Source organism: Diachasmimorpha longicaudata, chromosome 2 (genome assembly GCF_034640455.1).
Source record: "Diachasmimorpha longicaudata isolate KC_UGA_2023 chromosome 2, iyDiaLong2, whole genome shotgun sequence".
Lineage (NCBI taxonomy): Eukaryota > Metazoa > Arthropoda > Insecta > Hymenoptera > Braconidae > Diachasmimorpha > Diachasmimorpha longicaudata.
Window position 1 is genome coordinate 9,452,880 of NC_087226.1, and position 26,516 is coordinate 9,479,395.

The 26,516-nt window shown below is 37.2% G+C and overlaps 6 protein-coding genes across 7 annotated transcripts; 3 read left to right on the forward strand and 3 right to left on the reverse strand.

Annotated features, from left to right (window-relative positions):
* The first annotated feature begins 298 nt into the window (after window positions 1-298).
* On the forward strand, window positions 299-3,638 carry LOC135159806 (1,4-alpha-glucan-branching enzyme). The gene is made up of 7 exons (XM_064115874.1): window positions 299-562; window positions 649-818; window positions 1,018-1,783; window positions 1,960-2,160; window positions 2,250-2,602; window positions 2,910-3,383; window positions 3,518-3,638. The coding sequence occupies exons 1-7, from the start codon at window positions 450-452 to the stop codon at window positions 3,523-3,525; spliced, it is 2,085 nt and encodes a 694-aa protein (XP_063971944.1). The 5' UTR covers window positions 299-449; the 3' UTR covers window positions 3,526-3,638.
* Window positions 3,576-5,176, reverse strand: LOC135159823 (mitochondrial import inner membrane translocase subunit Tim29). The gene is made up of 3 exons (XM_064115902.1): window positions 4,498-5,176; window positions 4,089-4,190; window positions 3,576-4,001 (listed from the first exon to the last, which is right to left on the reverse strand). The coding sequence occupies exons 1-3, from the start codon at window positions 4,622-4,624 to the stop codon at window positions 3,625-3,627; spliced, it is 606 nt and encodes a 201-aa protein (XP_063971972.1). The 5' UTR covers window positions 4,625-5,176; the 3' UTR covers window positions 3,576-3,624.
* LOC135159811 (sorting nexin lst-4) lies at window positions 3,943-7,635 on the forward strand. The gene is made up of 5 exons (XM_064115882.1): window positions 3,943-4,167; window positions 5,200-5,376; window positions 5,566-6,177; window positions 6,301-6,987; window positions 7,119-7,635. Exons 2-5 carry the CDS (start codon window positions 5,362-5,364, stop codon window positions 7,368-7,370), a joined length of 1,566 nt encoding a protein of 521 aa, XP_063971952.1. The 5' UTR covers window positions 3,943-4,167; window positions 5,200-5,361; the 3' UTR covers window positions 7,371-7,635.
* Window positions 7,636-9,590: 1,955 nt separating this feature from the next.
* On the reverse strand, window positions 9,591-16,871 carry LOC135159820 (calcium/calmodulin-dependent protein kinase type 1). The gene is given in 10 exon segments (XM_064115897.1): window positions 9,591-9,781; window positions 9,783-9,838; window positions 9,932-10,019; window positions 10,314-10,440; window positions 10,750-10,890; window positions 11,250-11,512; window positions 11,590-11,664; window positions 14,037-14,105; window positions 14,990-15,124; window positions 15,808-16,871. Coding segments are annotated over 10 exon segments (1,113 nt in total). The 5' UTR covers window positions 15,918-16,871; the 3' UTR covers window positions 9,591-9,732.
* Window positions 16,872-17,137: 266 nt separating this feature from the next.
* Window positions 17,138-21,387, forward strand: LOC135159813 (glycoprotein endo-alpha-1,2-mannosidase). Its single transcript, XM_064115884.1, has 4 exons — window positions 17,138-18,227; window positions 18,700-18,962; window positions 19,186-19,504; window positions 20,131-21,387. Exons 1-4 carry the CDS (start codon window positions 17,625-17,627, stop codon window positions 20,398-20,400), a joined length of 1,455 nt encoding a protein of 484 aa, XP_063971954.1. The 5' UTR covers window positions 17,138-17,624; the 3' UTR covers window positions 20,401-21,387.
* LOC135159799 (exportin-4-like) lies at window positions 21,228-26,473 on the reverse strand. 2 transcript variants are annotated; one of them, XM_064115852.1, is made up of 6 exons: window positions 26,325-26,473; window positions 25,730-26,119; window positions 25,114-25,378; window positions 22,536-24,717; window positions 22,080-22,308; window positions 21,228-22,002 (listed from the first exon to the last, which is right to left on the reverse strand). In XM_064115852.1, exons 1-6 carry the CDS (start codon window positions 26,373-26,375, stop codon window positions 21,715-21,717), a joined length of 3,405 nt encoding a protein of 1,134 aa, XP_063971922.1. In that variant the 5' UTR covers window positions 26,376-26,473; the 3' UTR covers window positions 21,228-21,714. The 2 variants fall into 2 exon arrangements, with proteins under 2 accessions (XP_063971922.1, XP_063971921.1); XM_064115851.1 differs by having other exon boundaries at window positions 25,114-25,381.
* Between the last annotated feature and the right edge of the window lie 43 nt (window positions 26,474-26,516).

Genomic DNA, 26,516 nt, shown 5'->3' on the forward strand with positions numbered 1-26,516 from the left:
CCCGGAGAGACATTCAAATCGTGGGTGAATGGCGCAAAAATTACTTTTTCAATAGTCGCTCCATAAAAATCCACCCACAATAAACATTAACAACAGTAACAATGGTTTCACATTCATGTGACAAAGGTGCAACAATAGTCATCTGGTCACAACCTCGCACGACGTGGGAGTTGTAAAAAAAATTGGAAACTCCTAGTTATCCGCTATAAACAAGGACAAAGTCCAGAGATGCGATTCAGAAGACAAATGTTTCTTGTCAGGGCAGAGGGGGATTGATACCAAGTCACCTTGACTTGTCATTCATGCATCTCGAGCCGGTCTCGCGGTTCATCTCCGACACATTGCCTGTATACGTTGTCACATGCACACACTCCCTATATATCTCTGTTACATAGCGCTTGTATATAGTTGTCACTTTAGTTCGAATTTGACTTTGAGATAAAAATAGAATGGGTGGCCATTGGTCTAGCATGGATCCATCCAAGGTGGACGTACCTGAGATTGACAAACTTTTGGAGAGGGATCCTTACCTAAAACCCTACGAAAATGAATTCCGAAAAAGGTACAAAATCTCATATATTCGATGCTATTCAATTTGATCATAAAAATGTAGTTTTAAGTTTAACATCGTGTATTTTTTTCGTGTAGATATGCTCTGTTCAAGGACTACATTGAAAAAATTGAAGCCGGAGATAATAGTTTGGATAAATTCTCGAGAGCTTATGAGTACTTTGGAATTATTATCGATGGAAGCAATGGGGTAACGGCTCGCGAATGGGCTCCAGGTGCTAAACAACTGTATTTAACTGGTGATTTTAGTAAGTAAATATCCCCTACTATCTGTCACAATCCATTTATAATAACATCGATAATTATTACTTACTAAATCAACTTTTTCGTTAATTCTTGCCACGATGTTAAGTCGTGCTAACAGTGAAGTATATTTTAGTGACACCAATGGATAATTAAGAAGAATAAAATCACCGCATAATTATTTTACGGAGTAATTTTTCTTAGATAATTGGGACCGAAAGAAAAATCCGTATACTAAACAAGAATTTGGTAAATGGGAATTGAAACTTCCCCCGAATGCTGATGGAACCTGCCCCATCAAGCACCTCTCAGAGGTAAAAATCATAGTGGAAGATGGAAGTGGTCAATTGCTGGAACGATTGAGTCCGTGGGCGACGTACGTCACAGCCCCTCAACATAAAAATGAAGGTACAAATTACAAACAACGTCTTTGGCATCCTGAGCCCCAGAACCTCTACAAATGGAAAAATCCAAAGCCAAGAAAACCCAAGAGTCTTCGGATTTACGAGTGTCATGTGGGGATTGCAACGAGTGAATTAAGAGTCGGAACATATTTGGAGTTCGCAAAAAGCATTATTCCAAGGATTGTGAAGCAGGGGTACAACTGCATCCAGCTCATGGCCATTATGGAGCACGCTTATTATGCTAGTTTTGGGTACCAGGTGACGTCGTTCTACGCCGCATCCTCGAGGTATGGCACCCCTGAGGAGCTCAAAGAGTTGATTGACGTTGCTCACGAACATGGACTGTTCGTTTTACTTGATATGGTTCATTCTCATGCATGCAAAAATACTGTCGACGGACTCAATATGTTCGATAGCACCGATGCCTGCTTTTTCCATTCTGGATCGAGAGGAGAACATCCTCTTTGGGACAGTAGATTGTTTAATTACGGAAACTATGACGTCTTGAAATTTTTACTGTCGAATTTGCGGTGGTACGTCGACGAGTATCGCTTTGATGGATACAGGTATGATACAATAAATATTATTTGTTAATCAATGACACAAGTAGTCTATATAGACGATTACAGAAATGATCCCTAATTCGTTGGGAGGAGTTGAGAAATAACTACAGATAGACTTTACGAATGACACTCAACTGACTCTCAATCTGCTGATCAACTTATAATTTTTTTTATTCAAGATTCGATGGGGTAACTTCAATGTTATATCACTCGAGAGGTTTAGGACAAGGTTTCAGCGGAAATTATGAAGAATATTTTGGGCTCAATGTTGATGTGGAGGGAATTATATATTTGATGATGGCCAATCATATGTTACACCGTTTATATCCAGACATTGTTACAATTGCTGAAGATGTTAGCGGTATGCCAGCCATGTGCAGGTAATTTTTTTTGCATTTGCAGTCTCAAATAGTTTTCACGTAAAAAAATAATGAAACCTTCGGAGTCATGAAATATTTTTATTTTAAAGACCAGTGGATGAAGGTGGCATTGGTTTCGATTATCGTTTAGCCATGGCTATTCCTGATAAGTGGATAAAACTCTTGAAAGAATACCGAGATGATGATTGGAATATGGGTGACATTGTCTGGACCCTCACTAATCGAAGATGGATGGAGAAAGCTGTCGCTTACGCTGAATCACATGATCAGGCCCTGGTCGGTGATAAAACCATAGCTTTTTGGCTGATGGATAAGGATATGTACACCCACATGAGCGTTATCAGTGAACCGAATCCAGTTATATCCCGAGGCATTGCTCTCCACAATTTAATCCGACTTGTTACACATGGACTCGGTGGTGAAGCTTATCTCAATTTTATCGGTGAGTTAGTTGACCCAGTCTATGTATGATCGATAACCCTAGGTTTATATTTATATTCAAAGTGCACGGATTTCCTAAAAGTTTCTCTTGCGATTCACAATGCCTTTCTGTTTTTTTCTCTGTGCTAATAAAATAGAGAAAAGACAATTGAGATATTCTTACCAATTTAGAAAAATCTCAAGATATCTCTCTCAAAATGATTACATCACTTTTCAATTACTCCATGTTACTGAATACTGAATCAGAAGGACATAATTCTCCAAGTTCTGTCACATTTCATCCTTTGAAATCAAATACTCTCCTTCAGGCAATGAATTCGGCCATCCTGAATGGTTAGACTTCCCTCGGGCAGGCAACAACAGTAGTTACCACTACGCTAGACGCCAGTGGAACCTTGTTGACGACGATCTTCTAAAGTACAAGTACATGAACAATTGGGATCGAGCAATGAATCTCTTAGAGGAGAAGTATGGCTGGTTGGCAGCGAATCCGGGTTACGTCAGTTGGAAACATGAGGGAGACAAGGTCATAGTTTTCGACAGAGCTGGACTCGTCTTTGTATTCAATTTCCATCCAACACAATCATTTCCCGATTATGCCATTGGGGTTCCCAATCCGGGGGCTTACAAAGTTGTATTAAACAGTGATGATAAGGAATTTGGAGGGGAATGCAGGGTTGATCCCAATTGCAGACATTTCTCAAAGCCAGAACCCTTTGCTGATCGTCCACATCGGATAATGGTGTATGTGCCTTGTCGCACAGCGATTGTTTATGCAATTGGTATGTTGTACTGTGTTCGAGATTGTTATCGAAGTTTACAATACTGGTCACACTGTTGGAAACCGTTCTACTGTGTTTCAAAGTGTAACAGAGTCTTTTAATATTTCCATTCATCGCATTCTTTATTGTTTCAGAATCCTGAGGATACTTCCCTCACTAGCCCGACTTGAACAACACCCAACAAACTGTAAATGATGAAATTATCCTAGAGTTTATTTTCTACAAAAAAATAAATATCAGTTTAGCTAAATTCAATTTCATTAATGTCATAATTCTTCATTTTATCCTCAAGTATCCACCACTTCCCTAAGAACCCCACATCCACAATTCTCTCGTGAAAGCTCGTGTATTCGGGCTTCAAATAGTTACATTGTACTTTGTACAACGCACACCGATCACTGTAATTATCCAACCATATGAACGACATAACCCCCAGATTCAGCCTTCGTATGATATTGTTATTTAGGCATTCTTTCATGTGCAACACATGACTCATAGAAGTGGGATTCCGCGTTGATTCACCAACGTACATCAGTCGCATAGAATTTTTCAAGAGTTCTTCTCGAAAGGTGCATAAATCTGGATTTGTCTTGGAGAGGTAGTAGCAGCCTGCTAGAACTAAATCGATCAAAAATTGATGAAGAGTTTAATGAAAAAAAAGAAAAACAAATTGTGGAATATAAAGTGAGTTGAGTGGATCTGAACCTGAGAAATAAGCTCCTGCTTTGACTGGACGATTTCTGCATTCTTTAACAACATCGACACCTACATCTTTATAATCAAGGTAGAGATTCTTCCAATATAACTCTGAAAAAAATTATATCCATTTTATTGACGATCATACGGCCGTGCAGAAGTCGCTGTCAGGGTTGGAAAAAATAAATCATTATTTTATTGTAAATCTGTAAAGTCTTCCCTTTATAATGAGTCTAGAGACTAAACCTAATCGTCACTTTGTTGGAAAACATTTGACGAGAAATAAAAAATATTCACTTTGCCGCGTTTGGGCCTAACCTCAAAATACGATGAAGGGATAAAAGCAGGATGGGCAGGAGCTCTCAATAAATAATTAATTAGGAAAACAATCGTGAATGAAATTATGGTAATAACTTACTCCATCGTTCTATGATAGTTGTCTTTGCTTTCTCCGACTTTTCGACATTTTTTACACTATCCACAACTGCAGTACCAAAAGATCTCAATTTATTTCGTCCCGCGAGACTAGTACGTAATACTGACATCTTAAAAATCAATTAACAATGATTTTCTTCAAGTGAAGAAGAATCGTGATAATGTGTTAGGTTATTACTCGCGTTTGAAACATATCGCAGTTGATTGGTCCATTTTGGAGCAGAGAATAGTTGGAGATGTCGCCATTGTTCACACAGCTGTTCCCTACGTGAACCACAGGCGGATCACTGGCACAAACGTTGAATGTCACCGTGTTCACCGCCTCCTTTGTTGAAACATTCAACTGCAAAAATCGGAGTGAAGCACGTTTTATAGATTTATATTCCTTGTTTTGTTGGCAAGAAATATTATCTTTTCGTTCCAAGGAGTTTTACTGATTTGCAATAGCGTTAGCATCCGTTACCAATGTTACACTGATTCCGGATGCACAACAAATCAACTGGTATTTATCTTCACAATTGGCTGATATAATATATTCTCAGTATGTATATTATTTATTGATGCTGATAGGAATAAGGGGGCTATCGACAGGTGGTTGATGTCGCATTATCATAATATGCGTTCTATATGTTCAAATAAAATTCTGAATAATATCCCGTTGTTTCTTTTTTTTTATTCATTCCAGTTGTCCGTGACGATGTGGATTCCTACATCGAGGGAGATTTCCAGTGGGTTGAAATAGCAGTAGAAATTGTCACGAGCGACTGGTGTAGCTTTATATAAAATTTTAAAGGTTTTTTCGAGAAGTTTCTACATTGAGGGGAAGTTTTCGGACGTGGGAGGAGATATGGAAGGCCAGCAGGTTTGCAATGATATCATATCATACGCATGTATTTTTCAAACCCATTGTTATCTCTAGATTTAAATAATAATAATATCAATATTTGTTGCAAAAAGTTCATTGATAACCGACTTTTTCCCATGCATATAAACAGGGCCAACATTTTCTGATTCATTCATTTTAAGAAAACAAATTACTCCTTATGGATAGGTCAGAGCAGTATACGACTTCTCTGGAGAGGCAGGAACCGCTGAGTTGTCGATAACAGCCGGTGAAATTCTCACTGTAATTCGGGAGAATGTGGGTGATGGGTGGTGCGAAGGATACAATCAGCACAACAAATCAGGGCTCTTTCCGGCAGCATATGTCGAAGCCGTTGAAAGCCCAGCCCCTGCAGCTATGACCCAGAGCTCAGGAGACTATTGGGATGACGACTGGGACGATGATTCGGAAGTTGGACAGACCCAGGCCTACGTACCCCCCGCAAATACTGAATACAATCGAATATCCGGGCAATCGAGTCTCGATAATGCTTCAATGCAAGCCATCCACTCGGTCATACCGGAGAGGACAATTCCAAATGTACCAAAGAAAAATAATAAATTCTCAACGCTTATAAAATCTGGAGAGGATAGCTATCTTCTGGGAAACAGAACAGTTCCGGTTCCGGAGAGTGAGAAGGTTTTTATCGAGGAAACGGAGGATGGCCGGTGTATGTGGCTGCCAACGGGAGAGCATTATAGTTGCATCATAACGTCACCGAAAAAGGAGTCGAAACTCAAGGGTCTCAAAAGCTTTATAGTTTATCAACTTACGCCCACGGTATGATATACAGACGTACATTTTTTGCTTGATGATTTATCTGATCATCAATATTGTGCTTGTGAATAAACAATTCAGCGCCACCACAAAGATTATAGCTAATAAAACGTTCTGTTATTGCAGTTTAATAACATCCAAGTCTCTCGAAGATACAAACGCTTTGACTGGTTGCACGAAAGACTAGAAGAGAAATTCTGCTTTATATCGATTCCCCCCCTCCCGGACAAACAAATATCCGGAAGATACGAAGAACAATTCATTGAGCATCGACGAACGCAACTCCAGGAATTTGTTGATTATGTCTGCAGACATCCCGTTCTATCTCGCAGTCGAGTTTGGGAGCATTTTATAACGTGTACAGATGAAAAACGCTGGAAGGCTGGAAAACGAGCAGCGGAGAAAGATGAACTGTTGGGGGTAAATTACTTCAACGCGATTCAGTGTTCAGACACCTCACTAGATGCCATTAAAGTTGACATTCAAATCGATGCTTTTTCGCGATTTATCAATGGGTTGGATCCCGTTGTTAAGAATTTTATGGCTATGGCTATGGATCAGGGGAAGAAACATCAAGGATTGTACAAACGAGAATTCCAAAAAATCGGACAATCTTTTGTTTCACTTGGGCACGCTTTGGAGGGAGACGTGGGTAGACTCACTCAAGCTTTAAAATTAACTGGAGAAGCGTATAATGATATTGGCAAGTTGTATGAGGATCAACCTAAGTTTGACTGGGAACCCCTTGCAGATAAGTTTCACATATACAGAGGAATTATTGGAGGATTTACTGATGTTATAGGTATTCACAAGGTAATTATCATCAATTTGAATATTATCAATAAGCGCCGCAAACAAGTCTTTATGGACAGCAATCTACTGCTTGTTCAGGAATTATCCATGAACCAATTCATTTTTACATTTTTGTATTTTTGTTTATCCAGAGCGCGGTGCAAAAAAGAAGAGATTGTGAACGTTTGGTAACTGAGCATAAAATGGAATCAAATCAACTGCGAGAGCTTTCGCGAAAAACCGATGTCATAGCCCGAACTCTAATGGCTGAAGAAGTACATTTCCAAACAGAACGAGAGGTGCATATCCAACAAGCCATGAAGAACCATCTCACTGAGCAAATTCGTTTTTACCAAAATATTGTAGCTAAGTTACAAGACGCGCTGGCAGCTTACGATGCATGAGATGATATTAGACGGAAAATTCATCCCTGTTATTATTTCTTGTTATTATTACGCCACTCTACACTGCATTTCAACAAGTATTATGAAACATTTTCATGCCATCGTGAGAGAATACAAATTTTCCTTTTGAAAATTTATAAGTGTTAATAACTATTGATTTTAAAAAATCTTTAACGCTGGGATTGTATATATCCAAATAATAATGTAATACCAATCATAATTGTCATTAAAATAAAGACAAAAAATGTCACAAATTTTCACCTGCCATTGGTGTTTTTTTTTCAACCACGAATTTGAGAAAGAAAGTCCGTTCAATTTCAGAAATATGTGTATTTTCGAGTAACATTATAATAATCATAAGCACTGTACATATTTTCTTTAATATATCATCTGAATATATTGCTCTGATTTTTCATTTGCAAATAAAAGAAAAACTTACACACGTATAGAAACGAATAATTACGTTTTTCTCTGGAAATATATCACTAAATACGGTACTCCGCTCAACAAACCTTTTTTTTTAAATCTTGTATACATATTCATCCATCTGAACTCAACAATATGGCTAAGGGTCGGACGGACCACCGTGAAATGCACGTAAATTCACAATTTTTCCACGGTTAAAAGCGGTATTCGAGACAGAACGAAGCAAAGTTTAAACATCTCAATTGATATATTCCCGAAAAATGGCATTCACATTTTATAGTTACAAATTTTCAAAGAAATTACGTGTCATTCCTATTGAATTAAGCATTCCATTCCGCAGTACGAAATGACATAAATCAAATATCTATAATATCTAGCATCAACAATATGAATTTGATAATTTAATCCTTATTCTCAATCCCACCTTTTGCATTTTGTTAATAAATTTTTGATAGTTACCCACAGAGAGGAAAGAATAATCACGCTGACTAAGATACAAATTCTATAATTCGAGTTTTTATAGGTGAAATAATAAAAATATATATCTGATTACGTTATTTACATGAGGAAAAGTGTGTGCATGTTTTCACAGAAAAAAAGGAGAGAAGTAATAATGAATAAAATCGATGTAATATTATTATGAAAAATAATTATATAAAACACATCAATGAGACTCTTCTACAATTGTTTGAAAAATTCATGCCTCAAATCTACCTGCATTAGTCATCACTCACTTATGATGCATCTCAGTCAGCTTTGATACAAGTTTTCATTAAAATGCCATATACAATTATATAACGAACTATCTATAGTATAGTATAGTGCATTGTACATACAATTCCGTTAAAAATATCAGCAGAAATTATGTATAGAATTTTTTATATATGTACAATATACATATACACGAATACATGTATTGAGAGAGTCACTCCCGTGGAATTCACAATGTGAAATTATTTCCAACGGTGCAACATCAATTAGTATGGTATGGCTCATCAGAATGTTTATAATAATATTCATATACGTTGTAGCGAGTTTTGACCTTCATATTGCGACGTTATAATCCAATATCATATATGCATATTAATAATGAAATGACAAAATTTACTTTTCGTTCTCTAGAATTTCTTATGTATCATAAACTTCATTATTGCTCATAGCTATTTCATTAACCATTAATTATTCTCAAAAAATATCTTAATTTAAATGGTGAGCTGTCATTAATCAGATGGTTCGACAAATATTTTGTCTCCGCAAAAATATCTTCATTTTTTCTATACTTACTATTTTATCGTTTCCTAAAATACATTATCCCGCCTCGTAAACTAAAAAAACTGAACAAAAAACAACTAAAATAAAATGATCTAAAACGATATGTCGTTGTATCATTCGTAAATCAGACCTAAAGGAATGTCGATGTGTTCGAAAAACAAAAGTGTCTATTCAAAAGTGAAACGAAAAACTAACAGTAGAGAAGATGGAAAAAAATTCAATCACCAATATCTCGCGACCGGGAGGATTAAATATTTGCAAATTTTCGCTTCAAGCGCCTCCTGACCCTTCGCAATCCCATCACTCGTTCACGAGATATTGATAATTCAAGGCTCATTAAATTTCTCCAAAAATGAGAGCATTTGAGATTCAAGATTTTTTGTGTCTATGCTGTTTTCTAACTGGATAGATATTTTTTCCAAAGAGTGTCGTAAGTGCCGTGCGTGTATTATGCCACGGAAGCTTAAAGCGTTTGTGACGAAAGTACATTTGTGAGCAAGAAGCATTAGGTAAAGTAGGTGGATTAATCGGTGGTTCAAGTATTTCTTTCAGTTGTATGTATTTGGTGTTGCTCCCGATGTTCGATGGCGATGATTCGGATTGGTTATTTGCGATTGATCCCCTCTGGATACCGTTGGGTTGCCTAGAGAGGGGCCGGTCGTACCTAGGGATCCCTGTCCCCGTTGTTGCTGCTGTTGCTGTTGTTGTTGCCCGCTGTTCAGTGCCAGCCTCTGCATCTGACGTATGACCGTGGCCGCGTGATAGGCTTGCTGCAACCATGAGACAACAGGGAGACTTTCCTGAGGAGCCTGGCGAGTAAATACAGATAATGAGATGATTGCAAATGATTCAATTGTACTAACCTTCCACCTCGACTTGGCAAAGTTCTTTTTAAGTTGTTCCGATACAGTACCGTGGATATTCTTATTGCTTGCTGCATTTCCTGATATCCTAGAAACATTATCGCACACAATGATTACGATGAATTATGGATTATGGATGCGTGTACGAAAAATTTTTATGAAAAAGTCCAAAGCATTTGATCGGAAATCCCATGGAATTTGTGAAGAAGAAAAAATGATGGATTTTGTTTTTTCAATGAGAAAATATATAATAATGTCTCCAATAGAATTCAACCGAAATTGAATAGAATTTTTCAGTAAATTTTTTTCATCCACGTGATAAAAGCCCAGGAATGTTAATGATAGTGATAACACGGTTATTGCAAAAGATAATGAAACAAACCATGGATGTGCCAGAGCCTGCTTGCAAGTGTACCGCTCATCGACATTAACGCACATGAGTTTGTGAATGAAATCCTTGGCTGAATCACTTATGTCGTCCCAGTATGGTGAATCGAATTCAAACTCACCTGTAACAGTCTGGTTAACTTTCACTGGCACTAAATCGGGATAAGAGGGATCAAAAATGGCGATAAATCAAGTGTGAGAGGTCGGATAGAAATTGTTGATTTGAGAATTTCCACACCAGTTACTTACAAGTCAAGGGAATTACACAATCGAGGCTGTAATTAATTTAGTCAGGATATATCAGAGATTTCATCGTTCATACGTGATTAAGTGTTGTCTTGATATCGTGGAAGAATCTTTGTAGAGTACACAAATGGCAAATTGGTATTTGAGAGATGTGTTAGTTCTAGGTGGCAAACGAAAACTATTACCTTTCAAAATTTGAGCGAACAGATTGGCATCACTCTCGTCGTAGAATGGTGGATAACCACATAATAGGATGTACGATATGACCCCTATGCTCCACACATCGACGGCCTTCCCATAGGGCCTTTGTGCCAGTACTTCGGGAGCTAGATGTCGTGATTATTGAAATTATTATTCAACTACTTCGTTTGTTTTGTGGGAATATTCGAAAATTTATTCAAGCCTATTGTTGACACAGGCCATTGCCTATTAAACGAGTCTGCAACGAATAAATCTTGAACATTCCTATAAAACAATTAACTAGCAATCAGCTTCGAACATAATTGTCAGGAAAAAAATAGTAAATTTATGACTTGGAATTTAAAACAGTGTGATTTTCAATTTGATTTCGGAGACCTTATCAATTGTTAACGTATATGGAAACTGAGATTTCTCGAAATGTCACAATACAACAAAAATCCCTGGGAAATATATATTTAACTCCATCGTTGATTTCTCAACATACCAACATATCCCGGAGTACCACAAGCAGTCGCCATGATCCCCGAATCCTCCATTTTCGAAAGACCAAAGTCACTTATCATAATTTTACTATCCTCATCCGGACTATAATACAGAAGATTTTCAGGCTTCAAATCCCGATGAACAACACCCTGTTCATGCATATAGTCCACTGCCTCCAACACTTGTCTTATCAACCCTGAGGCATCTTTCTCCGTGTACGATCCCTTCTCCACTATTCTGTCGAACAATTCTCCTCCCGTCACCCTTTGAACATCATACATCATAATGAATTGACTGAACAATTACAATTGCAGGTGACGATTATCCCTGGAGACACTTACAATTCCATTATGAGATAAACTTTATGTTTATCCTCAAATGTCTCCAGCAGCTGAACGATATTCGGATGTTTCAACCTAAAACAACCATTTCATGTAACTCATCTAAATAAAATGCCAACTCCGCATTCCATTTTTAATTCCAAATGATGATGGAGATGGACGTGTTTATTAGATCAATTCAATGGAGTTGAAATATGAATTATCCAGTTCTTATTCCCATCCGCAATCTTATAACCTCAGCATTAAATTGTATCACACGTGAATTAACAACGACTTTACGAAGAAGTCGAAATTAGCCAAATATTTCCCAGTGGAACACGTGCGAAAAAAAATCATAGAAAAATCTAACAAATTTGGTGGAAAATTCTATTGTATTTTTGCAAGTGATTCTTAGTTTGAATTTTCAAAAAAAAATTATTCAATGAACCAAACTGAAAATTAGAGTAGAAGAAACGGAGATCGAGCAATTCCTGTGAGAAGTCTATCAATAAATATATGGAATTGTCCTGTTATTTCAAGTCTCTATTGAACATTCTCATATTGATAAACGGCCAATAAACATGGGAAATTTATAAGTTAAACTATTTTACAGAGTTCTTGAAACGAAGGCATACGATGCCTTTGATTTTTCAGTGCAAGAACATTATTCAAAGGAACCCCAAGGTTGGAGAGTTAAATAATCGTACGAAGAAATGCTTTCCAAGTGCAAAAGAGTTTGCTAATGCCCCAAAAATAGTTGTACATTCCTAGATTAGTCCTAATCATATGTTCCACTGGCGAATCATTGACTACCCTCGGCTTCATGACATGATAACTCTTGGACGGAGTAAGCTGATGCCTCAAAAGGCCAGCCGTCACCTGCTCACAATTAATTACTCCATCACGAAGGTTGCCCATTGAATTCGGCCCATTTATGCATATCAATTAATGCTCAATACTCGATCATACCATACGGCTGTTATATAACATAAATATCACAAAGAAAAAAAAATAAAGAAAGACATAAGAAGCAGCGAAAAGACGTGCATACATGCAGTAGCGCAGTACAATAGGTAAAACAAATAAGTACAGAAGATAATTGAGCAGCTGCGATTAAGGATACATCTAGTATATTATTTATCATATTATTTTAGCGATATATTATTATTAGTAGATGAAATTCCGAAAATTCATAGTTGAGTGATTTTTTCAGATATATTTCACACCCATTGGGCCGACATCGACACGCTAACAATAATACTCATTGAGGGATGTGATTCGTGTCAGAATTATGATACTAATGACGATATTGTTGTTAAAACCATTATCAATGAATTTCTTTCATTATTAGTGGATAAGATAGCAGCGAATAACTACACGTGGGTGACTGATGTCAAGTACATCAGTATGGAAAATAAGACCCGACCTTGAATGATAAATTGAATATCACTGATCTGTCATATCTGGATGACGCTAAAACCGGCGAAATGTCCAAAAACGAAAGTTTCAATTAAAATTTTGATAAATTAATTAATAATTGTCCATTCATGAATTTAATTAATCAACAAAATGAACCGTGTGTCGACGAGAAGACAATGAACTTATCTCACTGCAAATTCGAAAACAGGTTATAAAATGAATGAATGTATGAGAAAAATAAATGGCCAATAAATCTCAATGTCATGATTCACAGTTCTCGTGACTCATCGTGCTGGTTTTTTTTTCTGAAGTTGAATAAGAAATATGTGCAGTTTTTGTTGTCAGTGTGATTTAAATGATTGGTAATGTAAAAATTTTCATGGTCTTACGGGAAACACCAATGCAATGTTTACTAAATAATCGAAACATCAGATAAAACTCAGTGAGAATCAAACGATGAGAAAAAAAAGTATATGGTTTGCTCTCGAAGCAAGAACACTTATTATTAAGATTTTGATTTATCCAACTAGCCTACAATAGACCAATACGCCTGACAGAAATTTTTCGCTAATTTTAAATCCATCATAACTGGGTGGTTCTAAAACAGTGAATTGGCAATCGCACTTTCCTCAGTGTATCACAACACATCGAATAAAATTAATTGACAGAAATGAAATGTGTCACCATGAAGACAGTGAACTCGTCTCCAATACCATAAATCATAAGTTTGTGAATTTGATGCTCATGAACAGTTACAGTGAGTTGAAAATAAAAAAACTAATGGCCTCTAAATCTCAATGCCATGACTCTCAGATCCCATGACTCATCGTGCTAGTACTTTTTTATAATTTCAATAGAAAATGAGTGCAGTTTTTGTTCTCAGTATATCTTGAATGAGTGATTATGCAAAATTTTGATTGACAATCAACGGAACATAAAAATGAATAAATAATATTGTAAATGATAATCTCGTACAATAGATTATTCTATTTATATAAAAAAGGGTGGTATAGGTAGCCTGGTTCCCGTTAATGTGGGCCCACACTTACCATCCTCTTTCGCCACTACTATCCGACATCGGGCCTGCACCACTCTGTGGTGTCACTGTTTCACTGAACCTACGAATTACAATAAATACCATACACAATTACATAATAAAATCTAATGGAATACTTATTTTTTTTGTTAAATTTCTTTGATAATCCAAATCCTGTACGTAAAAGCCTAATTGGAAAAAATAATTACAGAATAAAATGACCATCATCGATAGGAGAATTGATGAATTGAATGAATAAGTCAATAGTATTGGCTATTGGTGTATTACACGGGTCAATGTCGATGGGGAATCTGATAGGTGACTTGTATTTTCTATTATTTCTCCTCCCTACAGTTACAGTAACATCTTCATTCCTGTGAGTGGCTCCAAAGCCTTCAACAAATGGCCAAAAAATCCGTAATTGACCTGAATATTTATTACAATCCAGTGACCCCACCCTCGCAGTTATTTATGAAATAAGAATTTTCATAAATATACACATGTTTCTATGATTATTCTGTAAGTGAAATGTTTTGTATGCATACATATGAACATATATGACTCACAAAATATACATTTTCAATTAATATGTATTTATGTGAGACGCGAAATGGCTTAAAGTGGAATATAAGCGGCGCGCAATAAGATAGAAAGCATGCCAAATAACAAATACTCAAGTTCCAACAAGCGATTTCTTTGGAACTAAGTGCTAAAGTCAAGTTTTATCATCAATCAATGGTTACGTATAATTAAGTAAAGAAATGTTTAAATAATAGATTAATAACATTATCGCAATGGGCCACTCCTCCGAGACATTTTATAGACAAAGAACAGTTCAATGCGTCAGATATTTATCATATATTTTATTACCACTTCGGGAGTGATATTTTTAGGAGTCAAACGAATACAAGGGGTAAAAAAGGATTAGGATTAGTCGTAACAATCAACTAGTTAAAAATTTCCTACCTTCGTAACACTCTTATTTCATTCTCCAACGAATCCTCCTTGCCTTTCAGTGCCTTTTTATCAATTATTTTCACCGCAAACATTTGTCCCGGTCTTTCCTTACTCTCGGCTAGTCTCACTTCTGAGAATGCTCCGCTGGAAAATAACAATTCGCAGTTGTTTTATTAATCGTGAGTTTTTTTTTAATTCATGAGGCAATCTTCTTTTGCGATTGAAGACATTTTTTTATCTGCAATATTAATAAGGGAAATCTCAGGATTTTTTTTAATCATGAATTTAGATTCATTGGAATTGGCTCATTTGTCTGGGAGTTATTGAGAAATCAAGATAAATCAATGAAGCTAATAGATGTACTCTATTTTCATATCGTCCACTGGAAAATATTCAATTCCGAGATGATACAATACCCGCTTTTTCCTCTACAATAACAAGTTATGCAACGAATAATAATAAGTTGGTGGATGGGCATTTGACACTTGCCACAAGATTTCTGTTACATTTCAACGATAGAGATCTAGGTAATTCGAGTCGTTTTCATTAATCACAGGGAGCGAGCATTAGTCAATCACTCGGTACTATTGTGTGTCAACATGGGGAAGGAAAAGTACGCACAATTCAGTGATAACAAAAGCTATTTGGAAAGCCTGGATGGACAGATTGACCAGCTGTCCACCAGGCGAAGTCAATCAAACATATGACTCCTCCGTCTGGACAAAAACTGAATCATCCACGTGACTTGTGTATCATACAGAAAAAAAATGAACAGTAATAAATAACGGAGAGAAATAAAAATTGATAATTCTTGGAGGAAAACTTACGTTCCGAGGAGCTCCTTAAGTACATATTTATCATCAACGGAGGGGGATTTATCGTCCTTGCCATCCTTCTTGAGTTTTTTGTTGGACTCTTTTCTACCGAACAACGGCATCTCAGTGGTGTTAAAAGACACTGACGATACCACAAATGACAATTGGCAAAATCAATTGAATAGGAAGAGCCAGAAGAGAGTTGAAATCACAGTGTTAATGACAATAACCGTGTTATTACACTCGCCCTAGGTCTCAGAATCCCGAAAATCCTCTAAATGCTGTCACTCTCCCCTCCAGCAATCTCCAAAGATCCAGTGCAATTTCCCAAGCCCCTCCGAAATTTCATAATTTTCCCATATCCCATTAATCCACGTTTCACTTTCGCTTCACCATTAGCATAACGCCTTGTATTTCAACAATATCGTGATTGTCCACCTCTCGATAACTTTACGTAACGTTAAAATAACCGAAAAAAGAAAAAGAAAAATAACATAAAATAGAGAGAGAGAGGGAAGGAGAGAGAGAGATAGTCACCAAAGACAGAGAGCGCTAAACTGTAGATTTCACTGCGGATTAAAAGAAAAAAAAATTAACTGAAATTTGGTGGAGACGAGCAACAGTACTGGCCGTCAAAATTTTCACAGTCCCTCGGAAACGGTGATACTACCACAACAAATATCGCACTTCAACACAACACACACACACACTTCTAAACCAGTAGCAGCGGCAAAATCCCCAGGAATTCGTCGGCAAGTTTTTTTCTCAAAGCGTTGAAACCGCAGTAAACAGTTATAATTACCCAATAATTCTAGACTCGTGTGACTTTGTTCGACCTTTCATTTCATATATCACCGAATCTTATTCCCCTGCACTCGGAATTTCGAAGCAATACCGATAGAGATAATTTCCCAGCTCGCAGAGACTTCACGACGTGTGTCACTGAGTAGCAAAAAAAACCGAATGACCAACTGAGAAACCCTGAGGAAAACTCATACAATGGTACAAGCAGTGGTGCTCAAGCACTTCCCTTATCACCCGGAAAATTCACAAGTACTTCAACTGTAATACATCGAAAACAAACTGCGACTAACTGCATCTATTGCCAACCCTGCCCAAATCAGTGGGTGTACGAGAGGACGAGAGCATGTACTCTCTTTCTCGATCTCCCTGCATTGTCAGCTAACGCTTGCGCACCAACAAATGCACCGCAGTCCAACGGCGATTGGTTGGAGATACAAACCCCATGCAACATGACATGTTGTTTTTCATGTTTTTCCCAGAGTGTGTGGGAGATTGTTGCGCCTCTTGCCAAAGATTACGGCACAGAACAGAACTAGGGAATCGGCCTCTGCGCACACTGTCTTCTTCGATAATGAGTGACAGTCGTTCTTACAAATGACACGTAACCCCGTTTTAATAATTTCATTTCTCTCGATGGTGCAATGCCCAATATCATTAGCATAAAGTAGAAAAAACTGAGTTCGTGCAGACCACTGTTACATTATGGTGCACGTAAGTCTTATCGGTGAACGACTTTGAAGATTGTGCTACTTTTCTAGTGCAGTGATAATAAAAAGTCGTAGTTATTATCGTAGATCTAATATCTAAGCAGGTTGACGACCAGGAGCTGTATTTGTTATCAGTGTTTTGAGCTGTTGTTGATATTGATAAAGGTGATAATTGCTTTTATCTGAGATTGCAGGGATTGTTGAGCAGACGGAGGCAAGTCCTTTGTTCCCCCTGGCCCTATGTGCTCGTTACACTGTTTACTGTCTGTCCCAATCAGAATTGTCATTTGAATTAAAAATATCAAGAATCCCAACAAGATGCTGGGGGGCATAACCAGTGCTGTATCTCTTCGACGATGTTTTTATCTATCAGCAATAGTTTTCATTCTCTCGACACTTATGGCAATGGCAATAATAATCAAACTGTCACCCTTGGAATCGGTAAAATGCCCACAGCCGAGGATTTTAACAACTCCAACTGTGGAATGGAGCAGTTCAGCACCGCTGGCTTCGGTGGGGAACAATGCCGGTCCCAGTGATGCAGTCAAGAGTAATCCTAATGATTTTGATAAAGACGGAAATCAGTGGGAATTGAATGAGAAAAGATATCTCGAGATGAGAGAGAAGAATATACAGAATAAAATATCGAGGCTCTCCTGGAAGATGAAGAAAAAAAATCTACCGTTTGCTTATCACAATGACACAAATATTGAAATTAATTATAATGTTCATGTGTTTTATTACGCTTGGTATCGTTCGCTAGAGTACGATGGGGCGTGGAAACATTGGAATCACGAATACCTGCCAAATTGGAAGAAAAATGATAAGAGGGTGTTTCCGGAGGGGAGACACAGACCTCCAGCAGATATTGGGGCTAGCTATTATCCCAGTCTTGGGTGCTACAGCTCTCGAAATCCACAGGTCAATATTGAATAACATTGAGTTATCATCTCATTTCCTTCCATTCAGGGGTAATCATTGTTTTTTTTTTAATTTGTTATTCCTTTGTCCTGTTTGTTTTCCTTTTATCAGACAAACGTGGATTTATTACAGTCTTTCTTTAGTTTTCGTCATGAATTCAATTGTGATAGCAATCTTCCGTATTTTGTTTTTTAATCTTTGTTCTTCCTCTACTTTTCATCCTTATAACGGCGGTGAATGAAAGGATATAAACAATGATTTCATGATGGTATAATTCGTCCTATTGCCATCGATCCATTTATGTATTTTAAGCAGTTTCAATTATTATTTTCCCTGCCATCCGCCACTTGAATGAGAATTGTCGAAATCGTCACGCGGTAGATCAATAACTCTCGCTCTATTTTCCCCTTTTATTTGCGCAGGATTATATATGATAATACTCTCGTAATCTAAATGAATCGATACTTCGTAGGTAATTGATCTGCATATGCGACAACTGAGAGATGCTGGAGTGGGTGTACTAGTTGTCTCTTGGACGCCACCAAATACACCGGATAATACAGATCCGGTGATGCCGGATTTGCTGGATGCAGCCCACCGATATAATTTGAAGATTGCACCACACATAGAGCCCTATCCTGGACGCAATCCAATTAATCTTATCGAGCATATAAGATATTTGTTCTCGAAGTACTCATCCCATCCGGCAGTACATCGTGCGAGGAAAACTAAAGAGTGAGAGAGCTTTTGGATTATTCATGGATTTATTTATGAAGTTTATTTTTACTTGCGACAGGATGATTGAGTACACCGCATGCTTTTTATCATAACCTGAATTATAAATATCCCATAAGGGCAAATAGAAGTTTAACACTAAATTCATAATTACTCATTACAGTTATAAGTCAATAATCTATCGTTTTTGCCAAAGAAAGTTTTTTTATTTTTACATTTCTAGTGGGCCAGCCCTTCCTGTGATATATATTTACGATTCATATGTATTCCCATCGAGTGCATGGTGGGAGCTCCTGTCAGAGCGTGGAAATCTTACCCTCCGCGGTACCGAAATTGATGCTATATATATGGGTCTTCTCGTCGATTCAGCACACCGGAGTCACATTAAAAAATCACATTTCGATGGATTTTACACATATTTTGCTGTAAACGGATTCAGTTATGGAAGTACCTGGAAAAACTGGAGGGATCTCAATAAGTTTGCAGTACAGAATGGTTTGCTCTTCGTACCGAGTCTGGGGCCGGGTTATATAGACACACAGGTGAGTAGATACGTAGATGAAAGTTTTTATTTATGTATTGGGGCATACATGGAAAGACACACAATTCCTCGAACTTTGCCTTAAAAGTAAACGAATTGAGTAAAGGTAATTTATAGAAAGTAATGCTTACTCAATAAGTTGTTTGTTAAATACAAATAAATGTATATGCGCCTTTTGCTAGCGGAATGTAAATTATCAGAAGTTTTCGATTTATTTCATTTGACGAACATAGTTATGGCATTCACTGTGTAGATAAAATTTATGCTATACCCTACTGAACATTTAAATTCTGTAGGGAAGTGATAAAGTTTGTCTCCGATTTCATTTTGTGATAAATATCACAATAATTACAGCATATGACTGAATTTCCATAACAATCTTTCTTGTAGGGTCTAAGTTCTACAAAAAATTCCGATTACAATTTTTACATTATTTCTACATTTTGAGATATGTATCAAAAACAAAGTAGAGATAAGTTAACTCGTTTTACACTGCATCGATTTTCGTAACTTTATGGAAAACATTCCAGAATCGGTCACTCCCACGAAGAATAATAATTTGCTGGTTAAAAAGCGATTAAAATAAAATAAGTAGATAGCATTATTGATAATCTATTTATCTTCCAGGTACGTGCATGGAATGGTGAAAATACGAGACAGCGTGAACACGGTCAATACTACAAAGGTGCGTGGAAAAGTGCGATAAAAAGTGGTGCTAACGTTGTATCAATAACATCATTCAATGAATGGCACGAAGGTACACAAATTGAACCAGCTAAAGCAGTGAGCAATAAAGACTTTACTTACCTGGATTACGAGCCAGAGGGTTCAGATTTTTACCTGAATCTGACAAAGTTATGGGTCCAAAAGTTCACTGACAGAAATCACCGGCTATGAGCATTGATTTAGTATAACTCATGACTTTGTACAATTTACAATTCACTCTTGAGTATCGACGATTCTTCATAGAGACTAGAGATGTTTCATGCGTGCATTTCATCACGAATACTCTCATTTACTTTTCATTCTCAATTTATTCTTAATTAAACGATAAATAGAAATGTTAACGCATTGATTCTGTGATACATATTGCTGTGTATTTATGGTGCATTCACGTAGAATAACGTCGGCACACAGTAACAAACAGTGCATACAAACGATTTATGCATTTTTACTTATGATTAATATTTAAAAAGTTAGTTATATCAAAGACTCTCTGATCAAAATGAAGGATAATTATTCGCACAAAATATAATGTAGTATGCATCAAGCATGCGGACAATAAGCGACGGTTCTCAAGTATAATATCCCTTACTTTACAGGGTAATTATTTACTAATCCTTTATGGTAATTTAAACATTTGAATAAGGAACGAAATGATATTACTACGATGTACTTGAACGTATTGCATGTGTGAATCAGGCAAATAATTTTTAATGAGGATGTATACAATTTATATATTATTATACATATAGATGAGATGAAAAATAAGTGCATAAAAAATTTTGGAAATCACACTTGGAGCATTTTTAACGAATAAATAAAGCCCCACATATCAACGTATACCACGTGAAAACACTTCACGCTGGTGGTAATAATAAAATCTATTATTTGAAAAAATATTTCATTTTCCAAAATTATTCTTGTTCACGAACAAAGACAATAGACTTTGAGTTTATCATTAATATTTAAATATGGATCGTAGAGTAAAACTTTCAATAAAATTGTCATGATCTATTTCTCATTTATTTATGACATTAACTTACTCTAATTATACTATAATAAGTAAACATATAGAACGGGATGTATGTACATGTAAAGTTGCATTTATCTTGACAATTTCGTTATTCTCGTGAAGAAATAAAATTAATGAGTCTGAAATAATCGACTTATTTCTTTCTTACATAATTACATTATCGTCAATCATTCTGCGTGATTAAATTTCTCCTCCCGAGCACTTGCAAAACCAATCACTATATCTATATATATATACAGACACACACACACGCACACATATACATCAGGTGTGTCATCAATCGCGTAAACATTGTCTCCCTAATGTAGCAAATTCCATGATTTCTGTTGTCTATTTTTATTCGTAGAAATGCAAAAACAATACAAAAACAGAAAAGTTCATGGGATAAAAATGAGGGTGAATCTTGAAGATATTATATAAAGAATATTTTTTATGTAAATGAGATAAATTGATTCCTACTTGACCAGCATAAAACCCTGAACAGTCACAACGAAATTGTCGAACCTATCCCTAAATCTGAGTTTGTAAGTTCGCTCTGTGTTGAATTCAATGTTTGCAGTGAGATTGTTGAATGCAGTTTCCAGTCTCTCCGCGACCTCTCGGTCTGATTGGGCTGCTAAGAAATTTGCCACAAGTGCCCTATATTGCTCACGGTAACAGCAAATTAGGAAGTACAGGGGTGTGCTGGTATTCGATACCAAATCGGAATTCATTTGGTTCGACAGGATGAGATTCATCAATAGCTGAAACATCCAGAGACAATATAAATATGAATAAATGATGAAAACTTAGAATGAGAAATAAATAAGTAAATAGTTACATTCATGAAGGGTGCCATTAGCTGATTTCTGGGCTGTCCCTTTTCTACCTCCGTATAAATATGTTTCGCCATGACTTGAATAATATCACAGCACAATGCTGTTATTTGATGGCCAAACGAGAAGAGTCCTAATTCGACTGATGCCATTAACTGTTGCAACAACTCGGGGGGAAGTTCACAAACTTTCTTTGGATATATCTCACAGACAAATGTAATCATTTTAAAATACCTGAAACAGTGAGGAAACTTTTTACAATATATATTAAGACATTATTTACTCTTTGTCAACAAAAATTTTGTTTTGTTTATAATTTTTCCTAAACTTGGACTATAAATAATGAAAGAGTCTTCTAGACGTGTTCAGAAAATCACAGAATATATTAAGAAATTTTATCAGTTCAAAAAATAATAATCAATCGTGAACTATATTAGTATAAAATAAAAATATTAACTCACTGGTGACAAAGTGATGGAAACTTGAGAAGCTCTATAGTCATTATTGGCATGACAATATTAAGCCCAAAAATAAAGACATCAGCAGGTGTGACTGGTTGTTGCTGCGGTTGCTGCTCCTGCCCAGGGAAGCTCTCGGAATGACCTAACTCTAAAATGTCTTTACTTAGCAAATTTGTGAGTAGCTGCATGAGTAACAGAATATCCTGAAATGTATCCTCCTCCTTTGTGACATCCGCGGTCAACCGATTGGTATTGCACCTTGCATAAGTCTGAATAGTCTGTAAACATGTCTCATATACTCTAATGCTCTGAGGTTCCGGCAGGTAATATAAAATTCTTCGTGTGCACTCGCAAAACATTTCCAAAATCAACTGGACCATTTCCTGATAATTATGATAGAGCCCCAAGACGTTGGCGAGTTCTCCCAGGACAGGTGAAACGTAATGAAAAACTGCTTTGACAGTTGAATCTTCGACCGCCTGAGCAGCACCAATGAATGATTCAAGGACATCTATAATCTGTCCCCGGACATCCTCCTGATGATATGACCGTGAGAAATTATTATTCGACACAATCTGTTTGAACCTATCGTGAAGAGGCTGGAGTGTCTGAGACCAGTATCCTTCGTTGTTTTCACCCCGGAGCGCAGCCCCAGCCTGGACGATTACTCTCATTAGTCTTCGTTTTGCAGCCTGAGGTAATTGATATTCAACTTTGGTGGCTAAATCAATCAGTCTGCCAAATCTCTCGGACTTCAAAATGTAAGACGCTCTTGATGGTGACTCGACTAAGGCAACTAGCATCTGCATTGTATCTTGGATTAGCTTCGGCTCTCCTTTGAAAGTGTTAACATTGCACTCAACCTTTTCTATTAAAAAATTCACCATCCAGGGAGCCCCAGGACTATCTTTACCAAATGCTTGAAGAAAGGTTGGACTTATTTCAGAATAATAAGTTTCACTGGGTACTAAATAGCTTAACGACCATCTGTGCAAGAACCAGACGATGGTACTGCTCAATTCTGGACTCAATGTGTCAGCAATATTAGCACCAATAGCTATTTTTTCGATTTCAGATAATCGAAATACTGCAGATATGAGACGAATTACATGATCTGCAGACTCTTCAGCCCCTTGGATCTCAGAGATATTGTGTCCCAGTGATGCCAGCAGTTGTAGGGAGACGTTGACGTCTACTCGACCCTGTTGAGGCTGCTCAATGCTATACCTCATGAGCTCTGAAGGTATCAAAGGTGTCTCTCCATCTGACTCCATGCAAAGGACGTGACCAGCAATTAAAACTAGCCAGTGGAGATCTTCGTACAATTCTTTAAGATTTGCATTCATGTTCAAGGACTTGGGTTGACCCACTAATTGACTCAGTTCCTGCCTCAATTTATTTGTTCTGTTTTCCAAGAGGTGAGAGAGAACTGGAAGTGAGTGACTGGGTACCTGTCTTCCAAAATTTCCAATTGTCTGCAGTTGGTCTTTGAATTTAGTTCGATCATCTTCTTCAGAATCATCAATGTCCTCGTTTAAATTGTGCTGTGGTGTGCTTCTAGTTCCCTCGGGAGACGATAGATGACACTTAAGATAGACATTGAATATCTGGACTGAACTCTGTTGACAGAATTCAGTGGGAAATAAATGGGATTCTGACAAAATTGATGACCAAGTGTCTAACATTTTTTCGAATGCCTCCATGTACAGACAATCTTGAGCGCACATGGATTCCTCTTGGGCCGCTCCTTCAGCGAATATGCAAGTTAGCCTTGATACTTGTTCCATGAAGGATCGCAATATGTCTTCAGGTACCGAATTCAAGGCTGGACGAAAGAATGTGATGATTTTGCGGATTATGGTGGCGATGCCGAGTGCCTCCTGGTCTATTATTTCGATGTTTGATACTAGTTTTAGGAATTCCTTCAAGTAAACGGTGAGATATTCGACTTGGGCTCCGTGCATAGCCACTACGCTACCGTTGAGACTGGCGAGTTGAACGAGACAGTTCCGTGCGTGATGGGCCAGTTGAGGATTTGTTCTGACTTTCCAGTATAACGAGAAGAATACTTGAAGGACAACTGGATCGAGAATAACGTCTCGCCAATAGGGGCCCATTCGAAGGGCTGGACTGTTGTCTGACTCGTGAACAGCCTCGAAGACACCCATCAGTCTTTTGGGCATTTCACTGGAATTAAGGAATTATATATGTGGCTCGAGATATCGATAGCTATCCTCAACGGCATTGTGATTTCATTGTTTTTATTTATAAAAGACTCAACAGTTGATAGAAATGACGAACTTCATAATTCTTCAATTATTGAGTCTATACGCTGGGATTAGTAGAATGAATTTCAACGATTTTTTTTTCATATACAAGCTTTGCTTTTAAGCTTCACACGGGCTCGAAATCATCTGATTTCACTCGGCAGCTTCCGAGTTATTGCTCTCTGAAACCGTTCCATTTTAACCCATTCTCCCCTGTATTATGATTTTTATCGTGTAATTGTCGAGTTAATCGCTGTTGTTGAGTACCCTAGAGCAGATATTTAATAAATAATTTCGATGTAAAAGGATATAATTCGCGTAGATAAAGCCCCACACGAGGACCCCCTCAGTGATAGAGAGTAGGTGCTTGACGAGAGGCAGACTTGGGTCAGGGATTCCATCCTTTGTCAATTCTGACAGTGCACTCATGCTAAACTTGAATATACGTTTTAAATCTGTCACTTCGAAATGTCTTTTGACGTTAAAATGTTTTTCCCATTTTAATCCAACGTCTGAGGATTTAACTGTCGATGCGTACTCCTGCATCAGGGACGACATCATGCTACAACCGAGAAGCTGCTGTGGAATGAAGAAAAAATTGCATAGGACAAGGAGAAAATGACGAGTTATGATTAGCAGTAAGAGTGCTGGTGTTTTTTGAGCAATAAATACTATTCCTATGGAAAATTGAAGATGTTTATTTATCCAAATACTGGACGATTCATTCTGCTTCCAGAGAGGGATAATCGTTATAACTTTTCGAAAAAATCACGGAAGTGATCTGAGGTTCTGAGTTTTTGCTGAGACATTTCTCTAAAGATTTTATTGAATATCTGAGATTTCATTTCTACAAACTACAAAATGTGTTTTTTTCTGCAAAGTCAAACAACCAACTAAGATATCGAGAAAAGTATAATGATTTCTTACCCTGTGCATATCTCCACTCATGACCATTCCTTCAACGTCGTTGAGAATGTCTCTCCTCTCAAAGCCATTATCATCGACACTTCGCCTCTTCACCACAATTGCGATAACCTGTAGCATTCGTTCCCTGACGAAGGGTGCTAATGTCGGTTTATTAATAATGTAATGTAGCAGATACTGCCTAAGAGATATAATGTCATTGCTGGGCAATAAACTCCATTCCCTAATAAGAGCTGCCTTGATCAGTCCAGCTGCCTCAAACAACACATAATCGACAGTGCTAGTTTCTAAAATATTGCGGCATAAGTTATACGGTGATTTTGCCTTCCGGAAGTTCAAAAAAACCGTTTCTGCCGATTGACGTTGCTCAGGTGTTATAATATTAGGAGGAGCCTGAAAACAAAATAGATCAATTGGTGTTTTGTAATAATCATTGAGTCGACATAACCCAATAGATCGCAATTGCCAGTTCATTATTCCCATTCATCACCGATATCCGTGAATTTGGTTTGATTTTATTGACTCATTGCTCTATCAGGTACATAATTATAACATTGACGGATATATTTCTAATTAAAGTATAGAGGAAAAATCTTACTAAAATAATTTGTGCCGCAGCTTCCAGCTCTCTGACTACGTGATCCGCCATCTTCGTAAATAAAACTCTTTGTTATTCGGAAATATGGCGTTAGGCCCTTGTGCATCGTCGAGGAGAGGGCGGGGGTTAGCCGGTCTCGCGCGAACAGACATGCGCTGCTTGTCAATGTCTACACGAACCGTTTGTTACCAG

What these genes read in the sequence shown, in the direction of transcription:
- LOC135159811 (XM_064115882.1), top strand. An exon ending in TTTATCAACTTACGCCCACG is followed by an intron (nt 6,178 to 6,300) that starts GTATGATATACA and finishes CTGTTATTGCAG; the next exon opens with TTTAATAACATCCAAGTCTC. An exon ending in ATGTTATAGGTATTCACAAG is followed by an intron (nt 6,988 to 7,118) that starts GTAATTATCATC and finishes TTGTTTATCCAG; the next exon opens with AGCGCGGTGCAAAAAAGAAG.
- LOC135159813 (XM_064115884.1), top strand. Translation starts at nt 17,625, where the DNA reads ATGCTGGGGGGCATAACCAGTGCTGTATCTCTTCGACGATGTTTTTAT. An exon ending in CGTGCGAGGAAAACTAAAGA is followed by an intron (nt 18,963 to 19,185) that starts GTGAGAGAGCTT and finishes TTACATTTCTAG; the next exon opens with TGGGCCAGCCCTTCCTGTGA. An exon ending in CGGGTTATATAGACACACAG is followed by an intron (nt 19,505 to 20,130) that starts GTGAGTAGATAC and finishes TTTATCTTCCAG; the next exon opens with GTACGTGCATGGAATGGTGA.
- LOC135159806 (XM_064115874.1), top strand. Translation starts at nt 450, where the DNA reads ATGGGTGGCCATTGGTCTAGCATGGATCCATCCAAGGTGGACGTACCT. An exon ending in GGTATGCCAGCCATGTGCAG is followed by an intron (nt 2,161 to 2,249) that starts GTAATTTTTTTT and finishes TTTATTTTAAAG; the next exon opens with ACCAGTGGATGAAGGTGGCA. An exon ending in AGCTTATCTCAATTTTATCG is followed by an intron (nt 2,603 to 2,909) that starts GTGAGTTAGTTG and finishes ACTCTCCTTCAG; the next exon opens with GCAATGAATTCGGCCATCCT.
- LOC135159799 (XM_064115851.1), bottom strand. Translation starts at nt 26,375, where the DNA reads ATGGCGGATCACGTAGTCAGAGAGCTGGAAGCTGCGGCACAAATTATT. An exon ending in CTGCGGCACAAATTATTTTA is followed by an intron (nt 26,120 to 26,324) that starts GTAAGATTTTTC and finishes TTTTGTTTTCAG; the next exon opens with GCTCCTCCTAATATTATAAC. An exon ending in GGGCTTTATCTACGCGAATT is followed by an intron (nt 24,718 to 25,113) that starts ATATCCTTTTAC and finishes ATTCCAGTGAAA; the next exon opens with TGCCCAAAAGACTGATGGGT.
- LOC135159823 (XM_064115902.1), bottom strand. Translation starts at nt 4,624, where the DNA reads ATGTCAGTATTACGTACTAGTCTCGCGGGACGAAATAAATTGAGATCT. An exon ending in AACTATCATAGAACGATGGA is followed by an intron (nt 4,191 to 4,497) that starts GTAAGTTATTAC and finishes AATTTTTTTCAG; the next exon opens with AGTTATATTGGAAGAATCTC. An exon ending in AGCAGGAGCTTATTTCTCAG is followed by an intron (nt 4,002 to 4,088) that starts GTTCAGATCCAC and finishes TGATCGATTTAG; the next exon opens with TTCTAGCAGGCTGCTACTAC.